The sequence below is a fragment of the Nipponia nippon genome, unplaced genomic scaffold, assembly GCF_047370975.1.
Source record: "Nipponia nippon isolate SJK-2023a ecotype South Korea unplaced genomic scaffold, ASM4737097v1 scaffold_30, whole genome shotgun sequence".
Lineage (NCBI taxonomy): Eukaryota > Metazoa > Chordata > Aves > Pelecaniformes > Threskiornithidae > Nipponia > Nipponia nippon.
In genome coordinates this window covers 2,712,106-2,737,632 of record NW_028262348.1, presented here as the reverse complement: position 1 = coordinate 2,737,632, position 25,527 = coordinate 2,712,106, and the positions used below count along the sequence as shown (strand labels likewise).

The following is a 25,527-nucleotide window of genomic DNA, read 5'->3' as shown; positions in this document are numbered from 1 at the left end:
AATAACAACATCATGGCAAAACTCTAATGTCTTTCCACGACAGGCTGAGACCGACGAAAGTTATTGATTGTGGTACAGTAGTAAGAAGTAGGTAATTGCGTTTTGTGGTGTTAGAACAAGACTCCACCGTGCCGGTTCTTTTGAAATACAACGCTGCTGCATCTCCTCTGCCTCGTCATTGTGTCTCAGCCAGGAAAGAGAAGCTGCCGGCTTCAGAGGAAGATGCATGTAAAGGGATGGGGAAAACCCCAGCCTCTGCTGCTGTGTAACTGTTCCCCATTAAGAAAAAAAAAAAAAAAAAAAAAAAGACTTCTGCACGTTTGGTAGAAACCGCTGCTGGCAGGAACGGAAGAGGTTGGATGTAATGGCTGGAGAGGAAGGAAGGAGTTAAACCATTAGTTTGACATCTGCAAACCAGCTGCCAGAGGGCTTTCCCTCAACTGGTCCTTCCTTCAAGTCCCACAGTCCTCGTACAGAACCATTTCTTCAGAAAATGGACAATTTTGACTTCGAAAGTCTTCCAGCGCTGCAGAACCCTCTCCAACTCTTACGAAGCGGTTCCAAACATTAGCCACACTGTCAAATACGTCCCTTATTCCTTGTCTGAATTTCCCCAGCTTCAACTAACACACACAATTCCAGTTACCCAGTTACTCAAGCTACGTTCAAGCCTCTTGGACGAGCTGGAGCAAGGGCATTAGGAACACGCCAAGCATGAACACGTTGATTACTCTAGAGCCACCATGGATGGCAACGTCACCTACCTACCTACCCTAATCATCGTTATTCTTCTTGGAAGGACTGGAGAAGCGTCCCACATGCTCACTTTCAGCTCGGTTGCTCATGAAACCAGGCTCAGCTCAGCCCCTCCGCTCGCCAAGGCAGCCCTCTCCCCCCTTGCAGATGCACGACCCTACAGTCGGTCCCAGCCACACGCCCGCGGCTTGCCTGCATCCATCTTACTAACTCGTTCTAATCACTAAGCTCCCCTCCTCGCTCTTTACTACGCCCTCAACCTACGGCATCTCCTAACTTGATCAGAAATCACTTTTCTTTTTTCCTTCCAGATCAGACAGAAATACTGCAGTTGGCACAGGGACAAAATCCAACCCCTGTGACAGTCTCTGCTGATACCGTCCCTATTCACTAACCAGTCCCAATAACCAGTTGGATTTTGAGACCCGTCCATCAGCCAGCTTGCAAAGCCATTAGCTACACAGTGTTGATTCGTACTATTCAGTTCCTCAATCAAAATGCCGCACGGGTGCCAAAACAAGTATCTTCTCAAAACACTGCCGGTCTATCTTGTAACCTCACAAAATAAGTCAATGCACGACTTCGGGTTCATATGATGCTCGCTTTTTCATAAACTCACACTGACTGACATGAAAAACTGTCCTTTAAATCCAGATTTTAGAAGAGCTATTGCTGGTTTCCCATTATTTTGCCTGGAGACCTTGTTTCGCTGTCTGGCCTGCAATCTCCCGCCTGGTGCAAAATACCTTTTGGGGCTGGAAGAAAGTCACTATCACGGCAATATTCAGACTGCCTCAGCTGCAGCCTTCAGGAAGAATAAAAAGTCGTCTGCTGATTTTTAAATGCCTACCTTTAGAAGCAGCTGTTTAATCTCTATTTACTGCGGGAATGAAAGAATAGATCATACGATGACCAGGTCATCTGGCTTTTCAACAAATACAGAATACATACAGTATTTCTTGAGCTTCCCCATAGTGTTATTGACCACTGTTCAACCTTGAATTCTTAACAGAGCAGTATCACTTAACATGTCTTTTTATTTCTCAAGTCCTTCAGAGCACCTTTAACTCTGCTGACCACGTTTCTCTTTGTGATTTTGCTCCACTCCCAGTTTCTATTTCTTCGTTTGCTATGTAGCGGTGCAGCTGCTTTCACGTTAGCCAGCACAGGCATGTCCACACTGTGACTTTTTGCTGCCTCTCCAACAGCTTTAAAAGCTTCCATTAGCATTTTTGGTTTGTGTGCGTTTGTGCTCTCGCAAAGTATATGAATAATTTTCAATGTTTTGAAGTCTTCCCCTTTGCAACCACTAGAGAGAAGGTCCTGCCGCCAGCCTTGTATTTGAAAGGAGGGGGCTTTGCCTTGCTCACTTCTCCCCCCCGACTCCGATGCCAAAATTCTCCTTAGCAAGTTGCTTGCGAGCATTTACTTAATACAGGCAGGACCAAAGCGGTCGCTTGTTTGCACCTGCCAGCAGTTCAGAAAAAGCAGAACGTTTAATACTGCTTGCAGGTAGCAAGGCAGAGCCACGGAGCAAACCAGTCTTAGCAAGTCGTCCTCTCTTCAGTCACATTTCCAGCACTTCTGGTCTGCTCAGCGCCCTGGAGAAACAACGTTCCCCTCTGCACCGTGACAAACACGCAAATGGGCAACGAACAGCAGCGTTTTCCTATTTCTGCAGTGACTCACCACCACCTAACTAAATAACCAGCTGGACGTCGCCGTTCGCCGTTGTAGGAACGCTGCGTTTACAAGATGGATTACACCACAGCTCTTGTGCCTCTCACCAGGCACCGATCCCCTCCAGCCAGGGTGACCCTGCCACAGAAAAAAGGGGACAGACCACGGAAACGTTGCATTAGTCAACACTTCTGCCCTTACGCTCTCCCTTTGGAGCCCCACGCCTACAGCCAGCGGCCGCAGAAGCGCTCGCTGGAGGATGGCATCCCTTCCTCCCTCCTCCCACGTCCAAACACCCTGCCAAAGACACAGCCAGCTCACCGGTACAACCTGACCCTGGGGAGCTTTCGGTGCTCCCACTTGCAGGATTGATCACTTAGTCTTAATTCTACAGGCATTTCTTCATTTAGTTAACGAAGAGCAGGAACGTATTTGTGCATTCTAGTGAAATCCTTTAGCCGGCTACATTACTTTTCTACAATAAACTTTCCCAAATCCACTGAGGATAGTGAAAGTGTGCTCAGAAAAATAGTTGTAGTTAGAATAAGATACAGATCATCAGAAATTCCCCAATGGCAGTGTATACATATACGCGTGTGCGAGGCAGTCATAGGAAACGTAAGAGAGTAGCTAAGGTGTCCAGCTCCATTGAACCAGACGGTTTAACACGGCTGTGCACACAGATACATCCTAAATTTTATTCCCCCGTGTAAGCAGGAAAAGAAAAGCCTTTTGTTCCAAACAGATGCCACCAGACCACGATTATAAAAGCAGCACTGGATACAAGCTTTAAACCCCCACGCCGTGATTCAAATCACAGCAGCCTGCTCGCGGCATCCTCAGGATCTTTCATCGGCCGCACGGTGCTGCGGCGGATCAACGCAAGCACACCTTTTCTGCCTCCTCCTCTCCCAGGTGAAGAGGCCAGCATACAGGCGCACGAGCTGCCTGCTGAACCGCTCGCTAGGAGCGGATGGATGAAATCCTAAAGCTGCTCCTACAGCTCTCCATAAAGAAAGGAGTCGTGTAAAAATCGGGCATCGTCTCAACATGCAAAAAGCAATTATGCTAAAGACATGGGGAGAGCCCTGGAAGGTCCAGATCAAAAGCCAGAGACATTGGAGGCAAGAGAAAGACCTATCAAATGCACCGCACTTTTCCCAGCTTAAGGATCAGAAATGGAGTGTTCTGGCTCATAAATTCTACTTCCAGCAAATTCAAGCTTAAATCCCCTGAAGGCAATAAGGAAAAGGCAATCAACAACAACTCTAACCACTTCACAGATGCTCCTGTTTAGTTTATACAGCACTTCTTACAGCATTCAAATGGGTAAAATGGGATTTCAACGCAGGGGGGCTGACGGCAGCAGGCAGGATTCCTCGGTGAAGATACCAAGGGCAAAGGAAGTTCTGAGAAGCATCATATTGGTTATGATGAGTGAACTCAGCGTGCTCAGCCTTTGCTCATTTTAATCTGCCAGTAAGCAAGCTTGGCTAAACCGAACATCCTGCATCTACAGTGCCTTAAAAATCCACAGGAATCACAAAAATGAGGGGAAAAACGAACAAACTGATGCGTTCCCTGGGAAGCCGTGAAAAAACTAATCGCTATTTGTTTCCAACTGTTGTTCCGCTTCCTGAGCCAAATGTTCCCAAGTCAGCTGCGGTGGCTGAGGAGTGACCGGTTAGAGCTGGAAAGTTGTCGATTTAAAATTGCAGCTCGAACACTTTCAAACTCCTTAACATCTTTTATAGTTCCGGGACCACCTGTTCGAAAAGCAGAGCCCTCCGATGCCATAGCACGTGCCCTTACCCCCGCATCTTCCAACCGCAGCGATCACCTTGGGGAGAAAACACTTAGCCTAGCCTGTTCTTCTGCTCTCACACCAAAAAGATGCGAGCTGCGTACTAGGGAAGGGACAGGCGAGGGAACGGGCTGCCTCCCTCAAAGCATCAAGGTCGTTACTGCCGTCTTCATGAAAGGAGCGAGAAGAAGCTGCCAGACTCCTCAACCCCCTCCGCAGCAGCATCCCTGATTTACAGTGAGCATGCATGAAAGATGATATCCATCGCTAGTGCTCCGGGAGATGACAAAGGAGAAAGAACCATTTGACTCCAGGATAATGGAACACTAACCCAAGTCTTCTTTACCTTGTATACGCTTTCACTCGCTCAGATTTGAACAGCATGGGGCATTCAAGATGAAATCACTAGGATTTTTTTTTTTTATTTTTTTTTTTTTTTACTGCGCGAAAGAGTCAACAGCGCAGAGATTCTGTTTGACAAAGCATCCTACTGTGAAACACACAATGTGTGCATTGTGCAAACCGATCTCCTGCAGGGCTAAGAAAACAAGGCAGGCTCAAAAAAAAAAAAAAAAAAAAAAATACACAAGATAACTGCAGCCCGCAATACCTCCTGGTACTTTACTCTGCTCGTGGTTTTTCTTCTATTGGTACCACATTTACAGAGTCACGTTGAGAATGCCTCGATACAAATGCTTTTGTGAGTTCCGGACAACACAGTGCTGTTTCTCTTGAATCGAAGGTATCGGCTCTACCCTCTCGCGTTACGGCAAGTATTTAAGCCCAGGCAAGGCGGTCGGTCCTGCCTTAAAACCTGAATTCTCAGGATAAATGAGATTCCAGGGGATGATGCATTTGGAACTTCAGAGCAGAAACACATTTTCCACTATTTCTAACATCATATCAAAAGATACCCAACATCTCCTAAAAACCAGCATTTACCTCCTTCCTCTGAGTTTACAGAGCTCATCACCCAGGGAAACAAATTGTACTGAAGGAGAAAACAATAATCCCCTTATGTTTCGGGTGTTCGTTTCCCTTTCCAAGATTTTCACCCCTCACTCATCTCGGAGGCAGTTTTGCTTCGCTTTGCTTGCTTAAAACATTCATTATAAGTCATCTAGGCCAGGAAAGGATTAGAGAAGCACTGGCAGAAGTTGCAAAATGCAAGGCTGTTAGGTCGGAGAAATGAGACTTTCAGAGGCATAAACAGCAATCCGGCACGGAGCTACCACTTGTGCTTCAGGAAAAATTCCCCTCAATATAAATTTTAAGCAGGTAAAGAAAAACAAATCATGCACAGCAATACAAAACAGCACCTCTTCATAAGAAAGTAATGAAGCCTACCTGTCCATTTCCACCCAAGGTGTAATCTGCGCTTTACAGACGAGCCGTGTTAACCACAGTGACGTTCACTGACTTACCCCAGGTATCAGGAGGAGCAGCTTCAACAGCAGAACTAGATTGCTTCCGAAAATCAGATCCCAGTCCTGTGCTCTGGCCATGCTTCACCTCTAAACGCGGCAGCGGAAGCACTGCTACTGGAACTAATTAAAGGCAAATCAGTAGAACCAGGAGCCATGACGCGAGGAAATATCCTGCGTAGCATCCGAGAAAGCCACCAGATAATCCAGAAGGCTGTTTAAGAGCCTGGCTGTCAGAGATCTCGGGATCTGCCAGGTCCATCGCAAGCGTCTGCTTGTTCCCTCGTCCCCTATTTCTTCACACCAATTAGCTACAGCATTTCATAACTAGCGCCTAAGTCCAAATAACCATCTTCAAAATCCTTACTTTCACCCAAGGATCAAAAAACTACAGATCCTGAAGGATTTATCAAATCTGCTAGATGGCTGACATATACAACGCCTAATTTCCTTCAAAGGTAGCAAAGCCAGAACGTTTCCACAGCAATTAAAGTGGATCCTCCAGAAGCACAGCTACTACGAGATGGTGTGGTTACAGCATTTCCCCAAAGGTCAGGTATCGACTCTCCGTTCGTCCCCTCAGCCCCTCAGAAAACCTACGCTTGTTTTACACCTGGAAATCTCTTTCATCCACGGATGGCACCAAAGGAAGCGGCGATAGGAAGAAGGCAACAGAGACGTTTGAAGAGCAGGGACTCGCTGACCCCACGAGCTGAAGCTGTGGCCTATGCGGACAGATTCACTTTCTCTCACTGGTGATATAAACATGTTCTGGAACCAGATCCAACACAAAAGAGTTATATCACTTCAGGTCGCACTGATTACCGAACACATCGAAATCCAGGCGGCTCAAGTCTCGCACGAACAACGTTAACTGCCCCCAATCCTGGGCCACCCCCAAAAGCATATGTCTACCTGTGGATTAGTAAATTAATTTAAAAAAAAAAGACAAGTTTGTTGTATACAACATCCATGAATGCCGTAATTAGGCTCTGTGTCCAGAAACGCCACATGGGTTTCCATCAGCCGATTATGAAAACAACAGCTTCGCTGAAAGCCTCTTCACGCATCTCATCAAGGAAGCGGGCCGCCGCGCAGAAGCGAGGCAAGGGAAGAGGCCCTCCTTCCAGCTGCTTTCCTTGGCCAAAGTCACACTCCCCACCAAGCACACCTTGGGCAGCCCCTCCGACTTCACCAACAGCAAAATGCCATTTTCTTGACGCGCTTTGGGCCACCTTCTCCTTCACAGCAGTGCACGGGCACGCGGGCACCTTCGTCAACACATCTCTTTTGACCCAAAAGGCCGGGCTGGCTCTAGTTTTCCTGACAATTTACGCTTCAGACAATTTACCCTTCACCTTCGTCAACACATCTCTTTTGACCCAAAAGGCCGGGCTGGCTCTAGTTTTCCTGACAATTTACCCTTCAGGCAGCAGAAACCAAGATTGCAAAGGCTCAGCTGAAACCTCAACATTCAAAGTTATAACTTCCCATTTCCCAACAATCCTTCTAGAAAACATCGCACTTCGCTGCTGCAGTTGCTCCCCCCACCTCCCCAATAATTCATTTTTACCTCAACGGCAGAGGCAGTTGCTTTCTTGTAAAAACCCAGAGTTTAAAGATGACTTCTTCCACTTGCCATAATCCATTGTGCGGGAGAAACAGACATACAATATCATATTGTTCCCTGTACAACACTTTGAGCTGTACTTTCTGCTCTGAACACACTGAAACTCCACTTGAGGCTACAGCAATTTCCATGCAGGAGGCAAAGGAGAATCTTGTATCTGATCTAATACAGAATAAATCAATGTGCACTCATTTATTGCTTATAGTTCCAATCAGCTCAAGGAGAGACACTGTCCTAGAGTTTCAAGGCTATCCGCGCTGCCTTTGTGTACGGAAAACATACCTCGCACTTTGAGATATTTTGAGAACCCCGTTCAAACGCTTCCCAGGCGCTGGGGTGACGAAGGACTGGAAATCACTAAACCCCGGCTGCCTCTCGCTGTTCTCAGCACGCGGTTTTGGGAAAGGTCATGCAAGGATTGCATCCCTGGTCTTGCCTTCTACAGAAATTCAGTTAATACTAGTCGTTCACCTCAGACGGGTGCTGGGAAGCTTAATTAGAGTGTGTACAGCACTCAGCGATTCTCGGATAAGATGTACTAGGGAAGGGCAGCATCATATTAATTAGCGTGGATTCGAGGGACGAAAGCGCTTCTCTCTCTCTCTCCTTGAGCTGTTGGAGCTTGAAAGAAAAATTCGCCAGCACCACAGTCCTACACATTGTAGTGAGAAAGCCATCAGCACCACAGTGACCGTGTCTTTCTGGATGCGGTCTGAATTCCCGTCAACTTTGCAGGATTCTGACCTTTCGCTGGGGCCGTAAACGGGAGCTCCCTGGAAGACGTGTATCCCAGCGCAAGCCGAGGAACGCAGTGTTTTAATACTCCTCCCCATGCAGGTATTTTCTCCCATTAAGTGCTTAAGAGCTGTAGGATTAGGGAGATTAATTTTTGCAGCTGGACATTTTCTTTAAGAATGTAATTTTCCACACAGTTTTCTCATTTAGCTTTCTTTTCTGCTAACCCCAAGACGTTCACTTACCCAGAAGAGGACTCTTCTGCAAGGTTCAGAAGGGAATACACTCTTGCACTTTAGTCCTTTCTTGTTACACCTGCAACAGGCTTGCTTCCAGAAAACCCTGTTACTACTGATTTCAACCCAGTAACTTGTCTGCATTTCCAGACAATCAACACCAAGAGTCCAAAACTACAAATTCATTTATCCAAGGACCCGATTGTAACAAAGCTACATCATGGATCGGGGTTTTTTTTAAAAAAAAGCACAAGAAGTTCCTTAAAAAAACATGAGCGTTGATGTACTGGAATCACACAGATACACAGACGGTTGTGACAGGCTGGAACAGGGATTAAAATTTAGAGAAGTTCATTGCCATAACAACACAAAACGAGAGTGCAACTTAATTATTATCAACCTCGGACGCGTGATTTCACGTAAGGGCGGTGGCGCCCGCTTTGTCTTTCCCTCGGTGTCACCTGGGAAGAGGATGATGGGTCCTTCACGGCAAATGGTCCCAGCTGGTGTCTGGGGACACACTGAAATAAAAGCTTTGTGTTTAACCTGCCGCCAAACCCCTAGGAGTCGAGGGTCAGGCACAGTAACAAGTGCGCTATTCCTCCAACTTCTGGCTGAATATTCTGTTCCGAGAGTTTAAGCATAAGGAAGACAAAACCAGAAGGAAACAACCTCCTGACCCTCCCCGTCCCCATGCCCCCATCATCACCCTGGCAGGCCCTCCCTCCCCTGAAAAGGACTTCTCACATACTCTTTTTTTTCCCTGAAAAAGAGAAGCCTCTGAATAAAAAGGTGAAATTACACAGTTCTGTTAACGCCATCTCAGTCCTCAGCAGAGGGGTGGAGGCAGAGCAGAGGGGAAACATTGGAATTCCTCGCAGCCTCCGCGAGACACAACTTTTCTGCATTTCACAGTCGATTTTCTTCGCAGGCAAAGAGGTAAGTGGGACTACATGTTCTGTTTTTTAAACAAGCTTACTGTTGCAAGTGATGGCGTTAGTCTGCTCCCTCACTAATTTAAGCTTCCCGCTTCTCAGAGATAAACGTGCCTTTCAAGTTGTTTACGCCAGCCTTCCTCTTCTAATCTTTCAGCCCACTCTCACAGCACCCACGGACTGCAGGAGGCTCCGTATCATTCAGCATCACTTGCACAGAATAAGCTTTATATTTTTTTCAGCATATTCAACTTTAACAGTGATTAAAACATATAGCAAAATAACAGTTCTTCAATACCGAGAGACACTTCATTCGAAGAATTCCAGGAAATGAACGCTCAAAAACCACACAGCGCTCTTTTAAGAAGCACAAAATTGGTCCCTACACAATTTCCCTGTATTTCAAGGGAAGCAGATTGCGGAATATTTTTATTTATTAATACGCTCATTCTCATGCTTGTGCTTTAACACAGTCACGCTGGCTTTAACCAAGTGGTAAACCTCACACAACTTCTTTAAAGGGATGGGAGGCGGGTGGAAGAAAAAGATGAGAGAAGAGCGATTAAAATTAGTCACAAGAAAGCCTATAAATACACCAGTGGTCAGAGGAAGCACTCATCTATTTAACTTAAAAATAGAGAGCTAAACGTTAAAAGACAAATGGATGCAACAGAGCAGATGCGATGGAGCAACGACGCAGCAGAGCTTAGAGAAAGTCAACCGGGCAGTTTAGCCAGGGAAGTGTATTGCATAGGCGGGAGAGGAGGAGGAGGAGGGAGGAGGAATCTTCACTGTCAGAAACTAGCTACTGCCTCGGGAAGTCACAGGAGGAGGAAATTAAGGGAACCCACATGATTGCGAGAGAGAAATCACATCACAGAGCCCCAGAGGTGGCATGGAATAGAGGTATAACGTAGAAAAAAGGGATGCCAGGCCAGGAAATGATTTATCTGTTACAAATGTTAAAGTTTGTGGCAGCAAGGGCTCGAATGGGATCGCAAGACCTGTGCGTACACCTGCAACGTCAACTGGAAGTCAAAGGGATGCGTTGAACAAAGCGGCTCAAACGCATTCCGTGGGGTCTAACATAAAGCAGGAGCTCACCGAACGTGCTCAAACACATCTGCTCTTCCCATCTCACCTAGTGCGGGGCGACGGCTTTAACGAGGATATACCGAGGAGAAAGCAATGCTTCCGAGAGATGGTGGCTTTTGTTTTCCCCCTCCCAACGCTCATAGGCTGGCTCCGTCCCACCAAATACCTGGGGCTAACAGGAGTATGAATATATTGTCTAAAAGCACTCCGGGTTCTTTGATAAGAACACAATAAAGATGTTAAAGGGACTTATCAACACGTATCGCTTTCCTTATTGCAAAAACCGGAATGTAACCGAGAAACAGGCAAAACAACAGTTGCAAAGGACAGATGCTGTATGGTGCTAGGAAAATACTACATGACACGATTGCAGCTGCTGCACCTGACAGCCCGGGCCAGCGGTACAGCGCGACGGGTCAGCGCTAAGAAAAGGAGACGCTCTGGGCCAACGTGCTGGAAAGGAAAGTTGAGCTTAAGGACAACGAGGTCACGGGTTATTACACGGAAACGACAAAAAATGTGTGTTAGAAGCGGCATCGGTAGGACCCGTCCATCCAGCGTCCTCCGCCCTCTCGGTGTAACAGGGGCGCTGGGAGTAAACAAGCAACACAATCAGCAACTTCCCGATCTGATTTTCTCAGGCAGCCGCCAGGATGCCGAATGACAGCTCTGAGAGTTTCAGGTCCTGGCAAGCGCGAGAAAGAGCAGCCGCCGCAAAGAGAAAAACACGCGAGGCCGTCACAGAGGGCAGGAAACAACGACAAAGCGATCTTACTTTCGTTAGGCAGCTCCTCCCGATCCAGGTCATCTAGAGGGGCCGAGGCGCCGCTGCCACTGTCGTCCAGGGTGAGGATGAGGGGAACGTCATCATCCATGCTCACAGCCATCCTGTCCCTTCAGAGGCTCCCGCTCCAAGAGCTTTAAACGCCTTTTTCAGTTCCACTTGTAAAACGCTTACGTCAAAAACTCTCCCCAGAAAGTCTTCCATCAGGGGCGCCTTCTAGACATAAGAACATAAAGGTATGCGTACCCATCTCTAGAGACCACAGTTCAAAAAAGGATCGTTGTTTGCTTTCGAAAAGCAGCGCAGGGCGCTAGCCTCAATGGCAGTATTTACGCAAAAACTCAATTCCAAAAGTCAGGTGCGGGCTGCCTGTTCCAGGCAGTACAGCACGGAAGCAAAAGAAAGTGCTTCTCGACAAACTCCTGACCACTCAGCACAAGCAGCAGCAGCGGGCGTGAGGCATCCGGAGCCAGCATGATGCTAAGTGTCACCGTCACACATGGCTCTTTCCCCTGTCACGCCAAAATGCCTCGAGTTCAGGTGGGGAGGGGGAAGGAGGGAGAAAAAAGAGGCCGGTTTGAGTCTGCACACATGAAGTTCCCGCAGGTTTTTTTACTGGGTGATGTCACCGTCACAAAGTCACGGATTTCTGTAAAAGGTGGAGGAAGAACAAAACCGAGCAGGCCCTGGACACCCTCGCAGGGACGCTCCGCAACCGGTGCCGCCACGCAGCTGTTGCTCTCCCCCGTCTCCGTCCTTGCGGGCCGTGGCGAGGGCAGGCAGAAGTCACGGCGGAGGCCGCATCTCCCACAGCAACAGGCCGGCCGCGCCGCTGCGGGGCGGGGGCCCCGGGCCGAGCCGCCCCGGGCCCGCCGGGCTGCACCGAGGGCCGGGAGGTGAGCCCCGGCGGCGGACGCTCACGGCTGGGCGGCAGGCAGAGCGGCCGGGACCGGGCTCCTCCCGCGGCCTAGGAGAGAGGGACACCGAGACGGGGCTGTCACCGCGCTGTGGAGGCCCCGGCCCGGTCCCCTCCCCGGGCTCCCCGCCGCCCCCGGCCCGCGCAAACCGGCTCCGCCGCCCACCCCGGCTTCTGCGGAGCCCTCGGGCGGCCCGCAGGTGCGCCTGCCCCCCGCCAGCCCCTCAGGCCCGCGGCCCCCCGGGACGCCCCGCCGCCGGCTCCCGGACACGGCCCGGCCCGGCCCCGCCGAACCGGCGCCCGCGGCCGCTGCGACACCGCTCCTCAGCGCCCGGTGCGCGCAGCCCCGCCCCCTCGCCTCTCATTGGCCGCGGCGGCGCCTGCCCCACCCAGAGAGGCGGAGCCTCCCTCCCGCCAGCCAATCCACGCTCCCGTACCCGCTCCGCCCCGCCCACCGCCGGCCCTCGGCCCCTGAGAGAGGATCCGGATTATTCCCGCCTCCTCCTCCTCCTCCCTCCCGCACTTGGTCTCGTCATTGGGTAGCGGCGCTGCCTCTCCGGCCAGACGGGGATGCTGATTGGCTGGAGGTGGTGGTGGGTTAATAACATCCCGCCTCAACCACGGGGAGGAAGGGGCGGGCTCTCGGGGAGAAAACTGCGGGCTGCTACTGGCTGCGTTGAGGCCCCGCCCTTGGGGTCAGAGGTGAGCGGAGCCGTCTCCTAGCAACGGCGGGACGCGGGCGGAGGGCGGGGGCGCCGGGCCCACCCCGAGGGGAGCCCCGGGACCCCACGGCCCCCTCACCCCCACGGCCCCGGGACGGGCCGCTGCCCCCGGCCTCGCCTCGAGGAGGAGATGTTCCTGTTCCCAGGACCCGGTCCGGGGCCGTCGGTGGCTGCAGGGGAGAGATAGGCCCTGAGGGAGGCGAGGCCGGCCCGGCCCAGCCCCGGGTACAGCAGGCGCCATGAAGGGCCGAGGGCCCCCTCGGTGAAACACGACTCTCCCAAGACGCCAGGGTTACGTCCACCTCTAATGAGGGGAGGATTCTCAAGCTGGACGCGAGCGGCCCGGCGTGTCATGAATAAATCTGTTCCATTGCTCCAGGCTGAGCATTTCTCTCGCAGGCCACCCCCTGAGCCAGGTCCCCGGGACAGTCCCGCAGAGCCCAAGCCAGCCTGATAAAGCCACCAGGCTCTGCCCAGCGGCTCTGATTGATTTTGCCACCAGCAGGACTCCTCTCAGTGCTACCAATGCATAAGCGAGGCCTCTGTCCAGCTGAAGCGTTCCCCCTGCTACCAAAGCAGGGGTGTCCAGCCTCAAACCACCAGCCTCTTTGCAAACGAGCCTTTCTTCTGCCCACCGGATGCCTCGCCGTGCCCTCCCCTTCTCAGTGCTTATTTCTTTCTTTGTGTCATCCTCCAGGGCTGGATTTACAAGGAGGACAACGTGATGAGAGATCTCAAAAACAGCTTGCAGAAGCTGGCCAAAAGACTTAAAAGACCTGAATCCCACAGACCAAGCGGGGAGTGATCAAACAGCAGAAACAGGGGCCGCGGGCTTCCCCAAACGAGCGTGCCCAGCTACAGCAGGACACTCGGCACCTAAGGACACAGCTCAATACACCTGTACTGCAGCGCTGAGAACCAGCGCCGGCTCTCAGAAAGGTACAGCAGGAGGAGATTAAACCCGTGGTCGTGCCGGCAGGTCAGGCTGCTGCCTGCTTCGGGTAATTACCTGGCTCCTGGCAGGACACACATGCTGTTTCTCAGAGCATACCCGCTCCATCACAATGCTCCGCTGATTTCAGCGGAAAGCAGCCCTGTAGCAACGCAATCACAACCACCAAGCAAGCAGCTTACTCGCAGGACCGCTTTTTTCTCCCCATCCACTGACTCAGCTCTGAAACCACCTCCGCAGAGCGCTGCGTCACTGCGCAGAGGCTGCACGCTGGCCAGAACACAGAGCAGCGAGGCTACCGCAGATCGGGCGAGGCGCGTGCTGAAAAACAAGGGAGCTGGTATGGGCTAAGCAAAGCAAACGTAATACTGCCCACACATAAAACCATCGTTTATAGTTGTTTGTAGCACCTAGGGCTGGGCACAGCTAAATTTGGCAGCTAAGCAGTTCCCAGATTGGCTGGTACTTTGCTGAGACACAAGAAGAGGAGTCAGGGTTGAGTCAAAGGTAGAAAAAGTGTGATTTATCGCAGTGCTGAGCAGATAGAAAAATGAGAAATCAGAGCAGCAGCAGGCAGGAGCCCCAGCTGGGATTCAGGCCTCCGTATCACCAACTCTCGCCTGAGCTGAGCATCAGTGACACTGGACAGGGTGCATCTGGGACCGGGAAACAACTGAACATTTCCCCCATCTCATTTTATTCGGACTTGGTGTTTGCCCCGCACAAGCGCTGGCCTCCTACAGGCAGGGCAGCCCACAATGTTTTGCTCTCGCGCTGGACTGCACAGCTCTGGTAGAACAAGAGGACAGGGCAGCAGTAAAGCATCAAATACGACTGAGAACCGCAGTACGAAATCCAAGCAACCCATTTATGTTTTAACCAACGTTGTCCTCATGGTGTCAATGGCGAGGAAGTGCCAGTTCTGACCTCCTGACGGCCTGGAAGCCCTCGGTGACAACCTGGGCCAGCGTGGGCCAGGAAAGCCTGTGGCTGATGCGATGGGCTCTAGTTTCCCCCGTTGATTCCTTGGAGCCTGAACACAGCAGTGGGGATGAACTGGCCACATAAGCCACTGTCAACTTGTTTTTCAGACAAAATCTCTCTTCATCTTAAGAGGCTTCATCTTTCAAGTACTCCAGCACTCCAGTACTGCACTTTGTGTCCTGCTTTCGGGTTCAGCAGTTCTCTGCTGCTTCGATTTTGGGGCAGTTACCCCAGTTTGCTGCTGACTCGCCTCACTGGATCTGACTCATCCACCTGCTGCTAGGGAACAGGGCGCTCGCTTTCGTTAATCCTTAACCCTCTTGTCTCCATCTAGTGTCCAAATCATACTTCGGTTTCTCTCCCAGCCCACTTGAGAGACCTGCAGGCTTAACAGCTTGCCTGTCACCGTGCCGACATCCAAATTAAGCTGCACAGGCTCGGATTCACGTCAGCACCCCCAACGCCTCCTCTGAGAAGGCCCCGATTGCTTTCGTGCCCCTACAGTTTTTACCTAGGTGGAGAAAAGCCGCTGGCTTGCCGCAATGAAAAGTGTAGGAAGGGGCCTGAACACTTGATGCTAATCATAAGGATCCTCGCCTTCTCGGGTTTTTAATAACGTCAGGTTATTCTTGCTTTCCATCTGCCAGGGCGTCTGGAGCACCGAGCCCCAGCACTGCTGGCTCCTCTAACCCTCCTCCTCTGTGTGGCTCACTAGCCCATTGGGCAAGGAATAAACTCCTGCCAAGTGCCACCAAAATGACCCGTCCCTGGCCTTCCGCAGGCGGACGCGGCCTGGCTCTCCCCACGCGTGAGCTGGGTTACAGCACCACTGACACAACCTGCTTCGCAGCAAAGCTCTCGGCTCAGGCTCAGCCGCGCGCAGACCACAGAGATGTGGCCTTTTCTTCAGCGTGGTGGCAAAGCAGGCTCTGACCCGCGCTCGGTCAGAGTCCCCAGCAGAGGATGGAGGCTGCCTGCAGTGTAGGGAGGCTGGGGGGGAGGCTCAAAGGAGCACGAAGGTATTTGGACCTGGCACCTCTTGAAAAGTCCCATTCAGGCACATTTCCTTTTTTTGGTCCCTTTGGGAAGGCTCCGTTCAGCAGCCAGGCACAATTCTACCCGGATTTGGGAGGTAAAAGGATCCCTCCGCAGGGATGTGCGGGGAGAACCTGCTGAAGGCCCTCGAGCCTGCAGTAACTGGCGTCTGCTGTCTTGCCAGGCTGAGCGAGAGGCACTTCGTGCTGTCTGCACCAAGGCCTGGCCCAAAGGAGAAACACGCTGTGCCTACCCACTGTTCCTGGGCTGAGAAGGAGCGCTGAACGCGGCAGGAGAATGAGCGGGATGTGAGGGCGATGGCCATGACCTGTGCTGCCACCCGCATCCAGAAAAGCTGCTTGTTACAGCGACTCCTCACGTCGAAGAGGAAGAAAAAAAGGAGAGGCCAAGAGAGCCAAGAAATAAGCACAAAATCCATCCTCTGTCCTCCATGCTTTCCTCCCAGCATGGCTGCCTGCTCCCCTGGGGCTCAGCTCTCCCAGATCACAAGCAATAGCTGAGACAGCGCTTGCACTAAGGCCTGAGCCCGCCAGGGCTGGCTGTCACAGACAGCAGATGCCAGAGCAGTGGCATGATGACGTCTCACCATTTTAGGTTGAGCTCTGTTGCCTTTCAAAAGCAAGAATAACATTTCTTGCCAACGGGACCGGACCAGGAGCGTCCCTCCTGGCTGGCCTGCCTAGCTTCAGTGCCCTTCATCTGCTGCAGTGGGTCAAGGCCCAAATCCTGCTGCTGCTCGAGGTGGCAATAAAATAATTTCTAGGGGCAGAATAACGCCTTAACGTGGCTTGGTTTGTCCTCGGGTGAATTTGAGAGAATGTTTCCCTTTGCGTGGGAGGGAGTTACCAGACTCCCAGCGACTCCCCGGTGTTCCCTGAGCTCAGCAGCTCGTCACTGCAGCCTCCCTTCCCTGCACACCCCGAGTCACCCAGCGCGTGTCCCTTATCTGCCTCCCTACTCGTCTTCCTAAAGACCGACGTGCTCTTTCCCACCTCGGGAATGGAAATCAAGGAGGAGCTGCTTTGCTCAGTCTTTGGAGACGCTTGCTGCGCCCAGATTGCCCAGCAGCATCCCGTGGATCAAACACAAGGCCCCAGCAGATTTGCCTTCGATCATTTATTTGGTGACACGAGCATGGCGTTGCCGTGAGAGCACCTCACAACCCTCACTACAACCACAGGATTATGCGTCTGCTCAGCGCGTCCTCATCGCCAGAAGCTGCCGATATCTCTGCGGCAGAGCCTTCTCTGTTACAAAACCCCATGCAGCTTGGGGGCATCCCACCGCCACCGGGACGCAGCGCGATGCCATTCCTCACCTCTCTGCTCGTCCTCCCTTCTCCTTCCTTGCCAAAGGAGACCATTAAAGAGTTGATGAAACGGAGCAAGGCCAGCAGAGAGCCGCCAAGATGGTCAGGGCTGGAGCACACGTCCCATGTGCGGAGGCTCAGGCAGCCTGGAGCAGGGGAGGTTTCGGGGGGGGCTCAGAGCAGCCTCCCAGTACCTATGAAAAGGAGGCGACCATGAGGTTTGAGCCAAGCTTTGCGCTCAGGTGCGCAGCAGAATGAAAGAACAGACACGAACAGAAACAAGAAAGGCTCCGACTGGATATAAAAAGTGAAACTTTTCAGCCCAAGGACAGTCGAGCAGTGGGGGGGGTACCAGAGAGGTGGTGCAGCCTCTGTCCTTCAGGATTTCCACCACCTGACAGGATAAAGCCCTGAGCAGCCCTGCCTGAGGCCACGGCTCACCCGCCTCGAGCAGGAGGTTGGGCTAGCAACCTCCCGCAGTCCCGTCGAGCCCGAGCGATCGTACACCACAGGGAGGATGAAGCAGGGCTCCTCTCTCTCCAAAACTGGTCAGCAGAGGTCCCCGTCAGGGCCCTTGGACTTCAGCTGCCCTGGCCAGCCTGGCCTGGGACCTCCACCCTGGTGGCACCTTCTGCTCTGGGAGCTCCACCTGAGCTCGGGCCCTGCCCGTCCCCGCCGAGCTACGCTGCAGGGGTACCTGTGCCTGGGCCTTCTCCCGGACGCCCCTGCGCCCACGCTGCAGGCAGTCCCGTCTCCTGCTGTTCCGACTTCCCGGCTGGACATCCTGGAGAGAAGGAACCTGACTCGTTACCGTTCCTCATCTAACGACCACCGGACAGTCAAGGGACGCTGCTGTCACCACCAACGCTGTCCCGCTCCGGTGCTGCGGTCGCCCTCGGTTCCCAGCTCATCCTCCCATGCGGAGCAGAGCCCCGTCCTTCGCTCGCAGCCACGGGAGGCCCCGGCGTCCTCGCTCACCAGGTCAGGCTCACCAGGTCAGGCCCCACCTCGGGTAGGTTAAGGTGGTCTTTACGTCCAGAGGGACATTTGGCTTCACTTCCAGGGAGGCCTGGGTTTGCAACCACCCACCGCCTTGGAGCTGATGGCCACAGAAGGTCCAGACACGCTTTTTGATTGACCCCTCAGCAGAGACCCTCGGCGGGTCGCAGGGGCTGTCAGAGGGCTCTGGTTTTTACGCCTGTCTGTCTTGGCGCTGTCTGAAGCCAGGCGCTGCCCGTCCGAGGAGGCGTTCAGCCGGCTGAGAGACTGGGAACGTCCTCTGCCGGGAGCACCCTGGCTTTCGGAGCTCAAGGGACGCTTCCAGACGCAGGACTCGCCCTCGCCGCCCACCGCAGAGCCTGGTGCTGAAGGAGACGCAGGGGCTGGCGGGTGGACGGCTCTCAGGGGCGCCTGCCTGGCGCGGGGGGAGAGGCCGGGCGGGCTTCGGGGAGCAGGCGGGGGGCTCCAGAGCAGCGGATGGAGCTTGGCCACCTCTTCGTTCCTCATCCGTGGAGCTGCCCAGGCCGGACCCTCGGGCTTGGAGCCGAAGAGGGACTCGTCGCAGAAGGAGGGAGCGCGATTCCTCAACCTTGGCGGGGCGGCAAGGAGGGAAAACCCCGTGTTTATATCACCCGGCCACGACAGCGCAGAGACCCGGCCCCGGGGGGGGGGACGAACCCCGCTGGGTCCCTGAGCATCGCCCCGGAGCCCCCGAGGGCCGGCACCCCGGGGAGCCCCGGGGCGTGGGGAGCCCCGAGGGCCGGGGGCAGCGGGCGGGGGCCGAGGAGGGCTCACCTGCACTTACCGCTCGGCCGGGGGCCGCCGCCGCCGCCGCGGGGAGGAGGAGGAGCCGCCGCCCAGGGAGGCGCGAAGGCGGGCGGCGCCGGGCGGGCCCCCGCGGGGCGGCCGAAGAGCGACTCGTCCACGAAGGACGCCCGCGCCCGGCGGACGCCCCGGGCCCGGCCTCCCCGGGGAGCGGAGCCGCCTCCCGGTACCGGTACCGGCCCCGCCGCCCGCATGGCCGCCGCGGGTGGAACCGGCCCCGCCCCTTCCGGCCCCGCCCACCACCACGTGCTTCCGTCGCCGCTACCGACATGGCGCCGGCGAGGGTCCGCCGCCAGCCCCGGGGGGCGCCGGTAGGGACAGGGTGGGGATGGGGGGGTCTGGAGGGCGGCGGGCCCTGTGCCGGTGTCCTCGGTACCGGTGTGCCCGGTCCCCGTGTGCCGGGGCCCCGTGTGCCGGGGCCCCCGCTGCGCTCGGTACCGGTGTCCCCTGTGCCCGGTCCCCACGTGCCAGGGTCCCCTCTGCGCCCGGTGCCGGTGCCCCTGGTTCCCGTGTGCCGGTGTCCCCTGTGCCCGGTACCGGTATCCCTGGTTCCCGTGTGCCGGTGTCCCCTGTGCCCGGTACCGGTGTCCCCTGTGCCTGGTACCGGTATCCCTGGTTCCCGTGTGCCGGTGTCCCCTGTGCCCGGTGCTGGCATTCTCGGTACCAGTGTCCCCAGTGCCCATGTCCCCAGTACCAGTATCCCCAGTCCCTGTGTGCCAGCGTCTCCGGTACTGGTGTCACCAATCCCTGTGTGCTGCTGTCCCCAAAACCAGTGTCCCCAGTCCCCATGTGCCATTATCCCCATGTGCCGTTATCCCCATGTGCCACTGTCCCCAGCGCCAGCGTCCCAGTACCGGTGTCCCTGCTCTGGCCCTGCCAGGACACCCATCGCCGCAGCCATGTCCCCCCGCCATCCCCAGGTCCCCGCGCCCCCGCTGCCCGCCTTCCCCGCCACCGAGGAGGATGACGGTGCCGACGCCGAGCCGGACACGCGGGCCATGGTGCGGGCCCAGAACCAGAAGAAGAAGAAATCCGGGGGCTTCCAGTCCATGGGTGCGTGCGGGGCGGGGGGCAGCCGCCCCGGGATGGGGACCGTCCCCTCCTGCCCGCGCCCCCTCACCTGTCCCCGTCCCCGCAGGCCTCAGCTACCCCGTCTTCAAGGGCATCATGAAGAAGGGCTACAAGGTGCCCACCCCCATCCAGAGGAAGGTGAGCGCGGGGCGCGGTGGGACCCCCGTCCCGGGGTGGTGGCAGTGGGACGGTGACGGTGACGGCGGGGCGGTGTCTCGCAGAGCATCCCCGCCATCCTGCGCGGCCGGGACGTGGTGGCGATGGCACGGACGGGCAGCGGGAAGACGGCCTGCTTCCTCATCCCCATGTTCGAGCGGCTGAAGGCGCCCAGCCAGGCCGGGGCACGCGCCCTCGTCCTCTCGCCCACCCGTGAGCTGGCCCTGCAGACCCTGAAGTTCACCAAGGAGGTACAAGGGGGGACAAGGGGGACAACGGGGGTGAGCGGGGACAACGGGGGGAAGGGGTTTGGTTTTAACGCCCTGCTGACATGTTTCTTTCTCACCCCGCAGCTGGGCAAGTTCACAGGCTTGAAGACAGCCCTGATCCTGGGAGGAGACAAGTAAGCTGTCCCCACGTCCCCACCGGTCCCCACTTCCCTAAAGCCTCCCCAAAACCTGGTGAGGGGCTGAGCTGCCCCGTGCCGCCCAGCGCCGCCCCAGCCTCTCCCCCCTTCTCGCAGGATGGAGGACCAGTTCGCCGCCCTGCACGAGAACCCCGACATGTGAGTGGGGACACAGGGAGGGGACCGGTGGGGAAACGGCCCCTGAGAGCCACCCACTGTCTGGGGACATCCCTGGTGTTTACAGCTGCTGTGCTTGATGGACGTGTCCTGGTGTTCCCTTGGAGCATCTTCCTGTGCCCCCCATGGGGGTCTCTGTTGGATTTTCTTTGGGTTGGATTTGGGACCTGCACCTGGGATGGTGCGGGGACGCCGTGTCCCCCCCGATCCAGTCCTGTCACCAGCTCTGTCCCCGCAGAATCATCGCCACCCCCGGGCGCCTGGTGCACGTGGCAGTGGAGATGAAACTGAAGCTGCACACCGTGGAGTACGTGGTGTTCGACGAGGCCGACAGGTCAGCGGGGCGCAGGGGGGTCCCTGGGGCTGGCGGTGTCCCCGCGCACGGGGTGAGCGACGGCGGGAGCGAGGTGCCCTAGGGGGTGGCAGGGCTGGGCACGGAGGGACCGAACAGGCGCTGCCACGTCCCGTGTCCCCTGCCCTGCAGGCTCTTCGAGATGGGCTTCGCCGAGCAGCTCCAGGAGATCATCGCCCGGCTCCCGGACTGCCACCAGACCGTCCTCTTCTCCGCCACGCTGCCCAAGCTGCTCGTCGAGTTTGCCCGGGCTGGTGAGGAGCGTGGGGCAGACAGCGGCTGCGGGGAGCCTGGGGATGGGGACACGGCACCGTCCCGCAGCGGGGCTGGGCCCAGGACTGGCGAAACCGAGCTGGGTTAATGCTGGGCCGAGTGGGTGTCCCCAGGCCGAAGGGTGGGGCTGGTCCCAGTAGTGCATCCCACCTGCGACCCATGTCCTGCGTGTCACCACATCCCACAGGTCTCACCGAGCCCATGCTGATCCGTCTGGACGTGGAGTCCAAGCTGAGCGAGCAGCTCAAGGTGAGAGGGGCCAGGGGGACTCGAGGTGGGCTTTGTGCCCCCTGCCCACTGCAAGCCACCCTGCGGCGGCTCCAGGCTGGCGAGGAGGGGACAGGAGGGGTGGCCATGTTGGGCGTGGGGACGCAGAGGGGCTGAGCTCTGCCCTCCCTTTGCAGCTGGCTTTCTTCCACGTGCGCGGGGACGACAAACCGGCCGTGCTGCTCCACCTGCTCCGGAGCGTGGTGAAGCCCCAGGACCAGACGGTTGTCTTCGTGGCCACCAAGCACCACACGGAGTATCTCAAGGAGGCAAGTGGCAATTGGGGGTGCCCAGCACGTACCCCTGTTAAAGGGCGGGCTGCCGGGGGTGCCTAGGAGCCCTTTCCACACCCACACGGGGTCTGCATCTGTGGGCACGTCCCTGCTGGAGTCTCTGCCTCTGTTTTGCTGGGTTGAAGAAGAAATCCCAGCATGCATGATCATGGAGGTGCTGCATCCACCTTCCCCTGGGGGAGCGCAGTGGGATTTGGGGATCCGAGTGGGCACCCTGGGGTCTGTGCCTTGGCTGAGGGTGCGTGCCCAGGTGGGATCTGATCTCTCTTCTCCCCTCCCCAGCTGCTCACGGCCCAGGGCATCCGCTGCACACACATCTACAGCTCGCTGGACCAGACCGCCCGCAAGATCAACATCGCCAAGTTTGCCCAGGGCAAGTGCCCGGTGCTGCTGGTCACCGACGTGGCCGCCCGCGGGCTCGACATCCCCATGCTGGACAACGTCATCAACTACAGCTTCCCCGCCAAGGCCAAGCTCTTCCTGCATCGTGTCGGTGGGTGCCGGTGCCCCGCGCAGGGGTCTTTGCAACCTGGGGGTCCCTCAGGGTGCCAGGGAGGGTGTGGGTGGGCTGTCCCTTGTCCCCTGTTTTTCCCATCCCTGTGCTCGCTGGGCTGGCACTGATGCCCCTGACTTGGCGGTGATATCTTTGGGGCAGGAGGTCACCGTGTTGTGACACCGGGAGACAGGCGGGGGACAAAGCAGGGGCAGGAATGTCCCTGATTTCCCAGCTGGATCTGCGGGGGCTCTTGGGGGCAGGGCTGGCGCCTTCCCTTCAGGATGGCACCGTGGTGGACTCCCCTTTGCCCCCTTCCTCAGCAGCCCACGCCCCCTGCCAGCCGTGCCCACCTGGTAAATGCCACGTGCGTGGGCTCCCAGGGGCACCAGCGGGTCCCTGCCCGGGTGGCGGCAGGCTGGGCTGGCACTGCGTCTGGTTTCCCACTCTCCTCCTCCCCTTGCCAGGTCGCGTGGCCCGTGCTGGCCGGAGCGGCACTGCCTACTCGCTGGTGGCTCCCGACGAGATGCCCTACGTCTTTGACCTCCACCTCTTCCTGGGGCGCCCGCTCATCCTCGCCGGTGCCCAGGAGATGCCCGCTGGTAAGGGAGACCTGGTTGCAGGCATCGGGGTGGCTGCATGTCCAAGCTGGGGCACTGGCCACGTGGCCGCTGTGGTTTTATCCTTGGCCAGTGCTGGAGTTCGTGGTCTTGTCGTTGGCATCCGTGCAGAGGGGCGATATGCTCTCATTACTGGGGTGCAGCTGGGGATAACGAGGTGCCGGGGGCTCTGGTGTGTTGGGGATGCTGATTTAACACCACCAAGCTCCCTGTGGCCGGTCGCTCTGCTCTGTTAAACCCTGGATTGCTGCCGTGCCCGCTGCAACAAGCCCAGGGTGGGTGCTGGCGAGGTGACACGGTGTCCCCTGGGCTGCAGATGCCGGCGGGGTCCTGGGCCGCGTCCCCCAGAGCCTGGTGGATGACGAGGAGTGCCTGCTGCTGACGGACCACGAGGGCTCGCTGGAGCTGCGGAGCCTGCGCCGCGTCGCCGACAACGCCCACAAGCAGTACCTGCGGTCCCGGCCTGGCCCCTCGCCCGAGTCCATCAAGAGGGCGAAGGACCTGGATGTGTCCCAGCTGGGCATCCACCCGCTCTTCAGTGAGTGCCTCGGGGATGCCGAGGGAGGGGACCCCCTTCCCCTCGCCACGGAGCTGATCCATGCCCCTCTCTGTGCCCGCATTCCCCAGGCGCTCGCTTTGAAGACACCGAGCTGGAGAGGCTGAAGTTCGTGGACAGCATTAAAACCTACAAGTCCAAGGCGGTGAGTTGAGACCCGGCCTCGGGCACGAGGCGCCTGCGTTGGGGCGGGAGGGAAGGTCCGTGCGGCCAGCCGTGCCGCTCACGCTCGCGCCCTGGGAGCAGACCATCTTCGAGATCAACGCCACGTCCCGGACGCTGGCCAGCACCGTGATGCGGTCGAAGCGGCGCCACGACCGTGCCCTCATTGAGAAGTTCCAGCGCGGGCAGCAGGAGAAGCGGGCAGCGGCTCTCAAAGGGCAGGGGCTGGCCCCGGCCCCCCCTGGGCCCGAGGGGGGAGAAGGAGAGGAGGAAGACCTCCAGGTAACGGGACAAGGATGGGGGGAGTTTGCTGTGGACGTGGGAGCTGCTGCAAGGCGGCCTTGGCTGGATGCTGGCAGCACCGGGGCCCCCAGGCTGTGCCAGGCCTCGGGGGCTGGCGCAGTGACTGGTGGGGGGACACGGCTCCTCCACCCCGTCCCCCATCTCCTTCCAGGCCGTGTTCTCCACCGTGGTGGGCCAGAAGCGAAAACGGGGTGGAGGGGGAGAAGACGGCGCCAGGAAAAAGCCGCAGCAGCCAACGCAGCGGGACGAGGACTTCTACATCCCGTACCGGCCCAAGGACTTCGAGAGCGAGAGGGGGTGAGTCTGAGAGGGCTCCCGCCGCCATCCTGCCCCGGGGGCTGCTCTCATCGCCCTCCCTTTGCAGGCTGAGCGTGGGCGGCGAGGGCAGCGCCTTCGAGCAGCAGGCGGCCGGAGCCGTCCTGGATCTCATGGGTGATGAAAACCACAACCTCAACAAGAGCAAGCAGCTGCTGAAGTGGTGAGTGGGGTCCGGCCATGGGGGGAGGTGGGGGGGGGGAAATCAGGGCTGGGGTTCCCACCGCCCTCCCCTCTCTCACAGGGACCGCAAGAAGAAGCGGTTCGTGGGGCAGACGGGCCAGGAGGACAAGAAGAAGGTGCGGACGGAGAGCGGGCGCTACATCAGCAGCTCCTACAAGAACAACCTGTATCCTGCCTGCCTGCGCTGCTGCCTGCCTGCGCCGGGGCGAGGAGGGGCGGGGCCGGAGCCACCGGCAGCTGCACGATGGGCATCGTGCCCTGCTGCCGGGGATCGATCCCGTGCTGGGGCAGTGGCGTGGGGAGGGTGGCAGGTCAGGCGCTGCGGTGGGTCGAGCGATGGGGAGTGACCGCGTGCTCCCTTAACCCACCCTGGCCCAGCTATGAGAAGTGGAAGCAGAAATACAAGGTTGATGAGCGGGACGAGGACGAGGACGACGACCGAGGCAGGGAGCAGCAGTTCAGAGGGAAGCACAGGCGCGGGCACGGTGAGTACCTGGAGCAAGCGATGGAGCTCCTCATCGCGCCCCCGCCACCTCGCTTTGGCCTCCAAGCTGAGCTTGGCTGTGTCCCCCCCGCAGGGCCCGGGCAGCCCCCGGCCCGGGGCAGGGTGCGCTCGGAGCTGAAGAACAAGCAGCAGATTCTGAAGCAGCGCAAGAAGGCGGCCAAGCAGCGCTTCCTGCAGAGCGGGGGGCTGAAGCGCCTGAAGGCCAGGAACCGGCAGCGGGTGCAGGAGCTGCGGCAGATGGCCTTTGGGCGCCGGGCGGGGGCTGCGAAGAAGGGCAAGCTGCGGAAGAGGGTGTAGGGGAGGGGGCCGTGCCCCAGCGGCTCCCCCCACGCCTGGGCTGGCTGCCGGGGAAGGGGACATTAAATACGTGGCTGGTTTTGCAGCCTGACTCCTCTTTGTCCTTGCCGCGAGCATCGTGCCCGGGGTAATTCCTCCCCGCCTTGGGCCACCCCCAGGCGCAGCCCTAAAACAAGCGGGTGCTGCGGGTCCAGGGCTGGGTTATATTTTGACAGGAGACGCCTTTGGAGATACCAACAGCCTGAATGCCAGCAGC

At 56.8% G+C, this 25,527-nt stretch overlaps 3 protein-coding genes across 7 annotated transcripts in view; 1 reads left to right on the top strand and 2 right to left on the bottom strand.

The window, feature by feature from the left end:
* The window catches only part of TPCN1 (two pore segment channel 1), a 49,418-nt gene extending 37,132 nt beyond the window's left edge, over nucleotides 1-12,286 (bottom strand). For 2 of the 3 annotated variants that reach the window (XM_087768589.1, XM_087768587.1), the window contains exon 1: nucleotides 11,071-12,280. In XM_087768589.1, the coding sequence (XP_087624715.1) occupies nucleotides 11,071-11,182 (112 nt within the window). In that variant the 5' untranslated portion in view covers nucleotides 11,183-12,280. Of the gene's footprint in view, nucleotides 1-11,070 lie in introns of all 3 variants that reach the window. The other variant, XM_087768586.1, reaches the window with a different exon arrangement.
* Nucleotides 12,287-17,150: 4,864 nt separating this feature from the next.
* On the bottom strand, nucleotides 17,151-19,089 carry RITA1 (RBPJ interacting and tubulin associated 1). Of its 3 annotated transcripts, XR_015707201.1 has the most exons (4): nucleotides 18,813-19,089; nucleotides 17,997-18,606; nucleotides 17,716-17,802; nucleotides 17,170-17,212 (listed from the first exon to the last, which is right to left on the bottom strand). XR_015707201.1 is itself a non-coding variant. In XM_087768616.1 (2 exons), the coding sequence occupies exons 1-2, from the start codon at nucleotides 19,034-19,036 to the stop codon at nucleotides 18,072-18,074; spliced, it is 759 nt and encodes a 252-aa protein (XP_087624742.1). In that variant the 5' UTR covers nucleotides 19,037-19,088; the 3' UTR covers nucleotides 17,661-18,071. The 3 variants fall into 3 exon arrangements, 1 of the variants encoding a protein (XP_087624742.1); XR_015707200.1 differs by having other exon boundaries at nucleotides 17,151-17,212; nucleotides 17,716-18,606; nucleotides 18,813-19,088; XM_087768616.1 differs by lacking the exon at nucleotides 17,170-17,212 and having other exon boundaries at nucleotides 17,661-18,606; nucleotides 18,813-19,088.
* DDX54 (DEAD-box helicase 54) lies at nucleotides 19,044-25,356 on the top strand. The gene is made up of 20 exons (XM_087768615.1): nucleotides 19,044-19,153; nucleotides 19,763-19,895; nucleotides 19,981-20,051; nucleotides 20,135-20,320; nucleotides 20,423-20,472; nucleotides 20,593-20,634; nucleotides 20,891-20,986; nucleotides 21,137-21,258; nucleotides 21,465-21,526; nucleotides 21,682-21,813; nucleotides 22,120-22,330; nucleotides 22,798-22,932; nucleotides 23,267-23,488; nucleotides 23,578-23,651; nucleotides 23,753-23,950; nucleotides 24,123-24,268; nucleotides 24,336-24,449; nucleotides 24,531-24,635; nucleotides 24,848-24,954; nucleotides 25,048-25,356. Exons 1-20 carry the CDS (start codon nucleotides 19,112-19,114, stop codon nucleotides 25,269-25,271), a joined length of 2,472 nt encoding a protein of 823 aa, XP_087624741.1. The 5' UTR covers nucleotides 19,044-19,111; the 3' UTR covers nucleotides 25,272-25,356.
* Nucleotides 25,357-25,527: the final 171 nt, after the last annotated feature.

Coding starts and splice junctions, on each gene's coding strand:
- RITA1 (XM_087768616.1), bottom strand. CDS start 19,036: ATGCGGGCGGCGGGGCCGGTACCGGTACCGGGAGGCGGCTCCGCTCCC. Junction 18,607..18,812: donor CGGCCGAGCGGTAAGTGCAG/GTGAGCCCTCCT, acceptor CGCCCCGCCAAG/GTTGAGGAATCGCGCTCCCT.
- DDX54 (XM_087768615.1), top strand. CDS start 19,112: ATGGCGCCGGCGAGGGTCCGCCGCCAGCCCCGGGGGGCGCCG. Junction 20,052..20,134: donor CCACCCCCATCCAGAGGAAG/GTGAGCGCGGGG, acceptor GGTGTCTCGCAG/AGCATCCCCGCCATCCTGCG. Junction 23,951..24,122: donor GAGAGGAGGAAGACCTCCAG/GTAACGGGACAA, acceptor ATCTCCTTCCAG/GCCGTGTTCTCCACCGTGGT.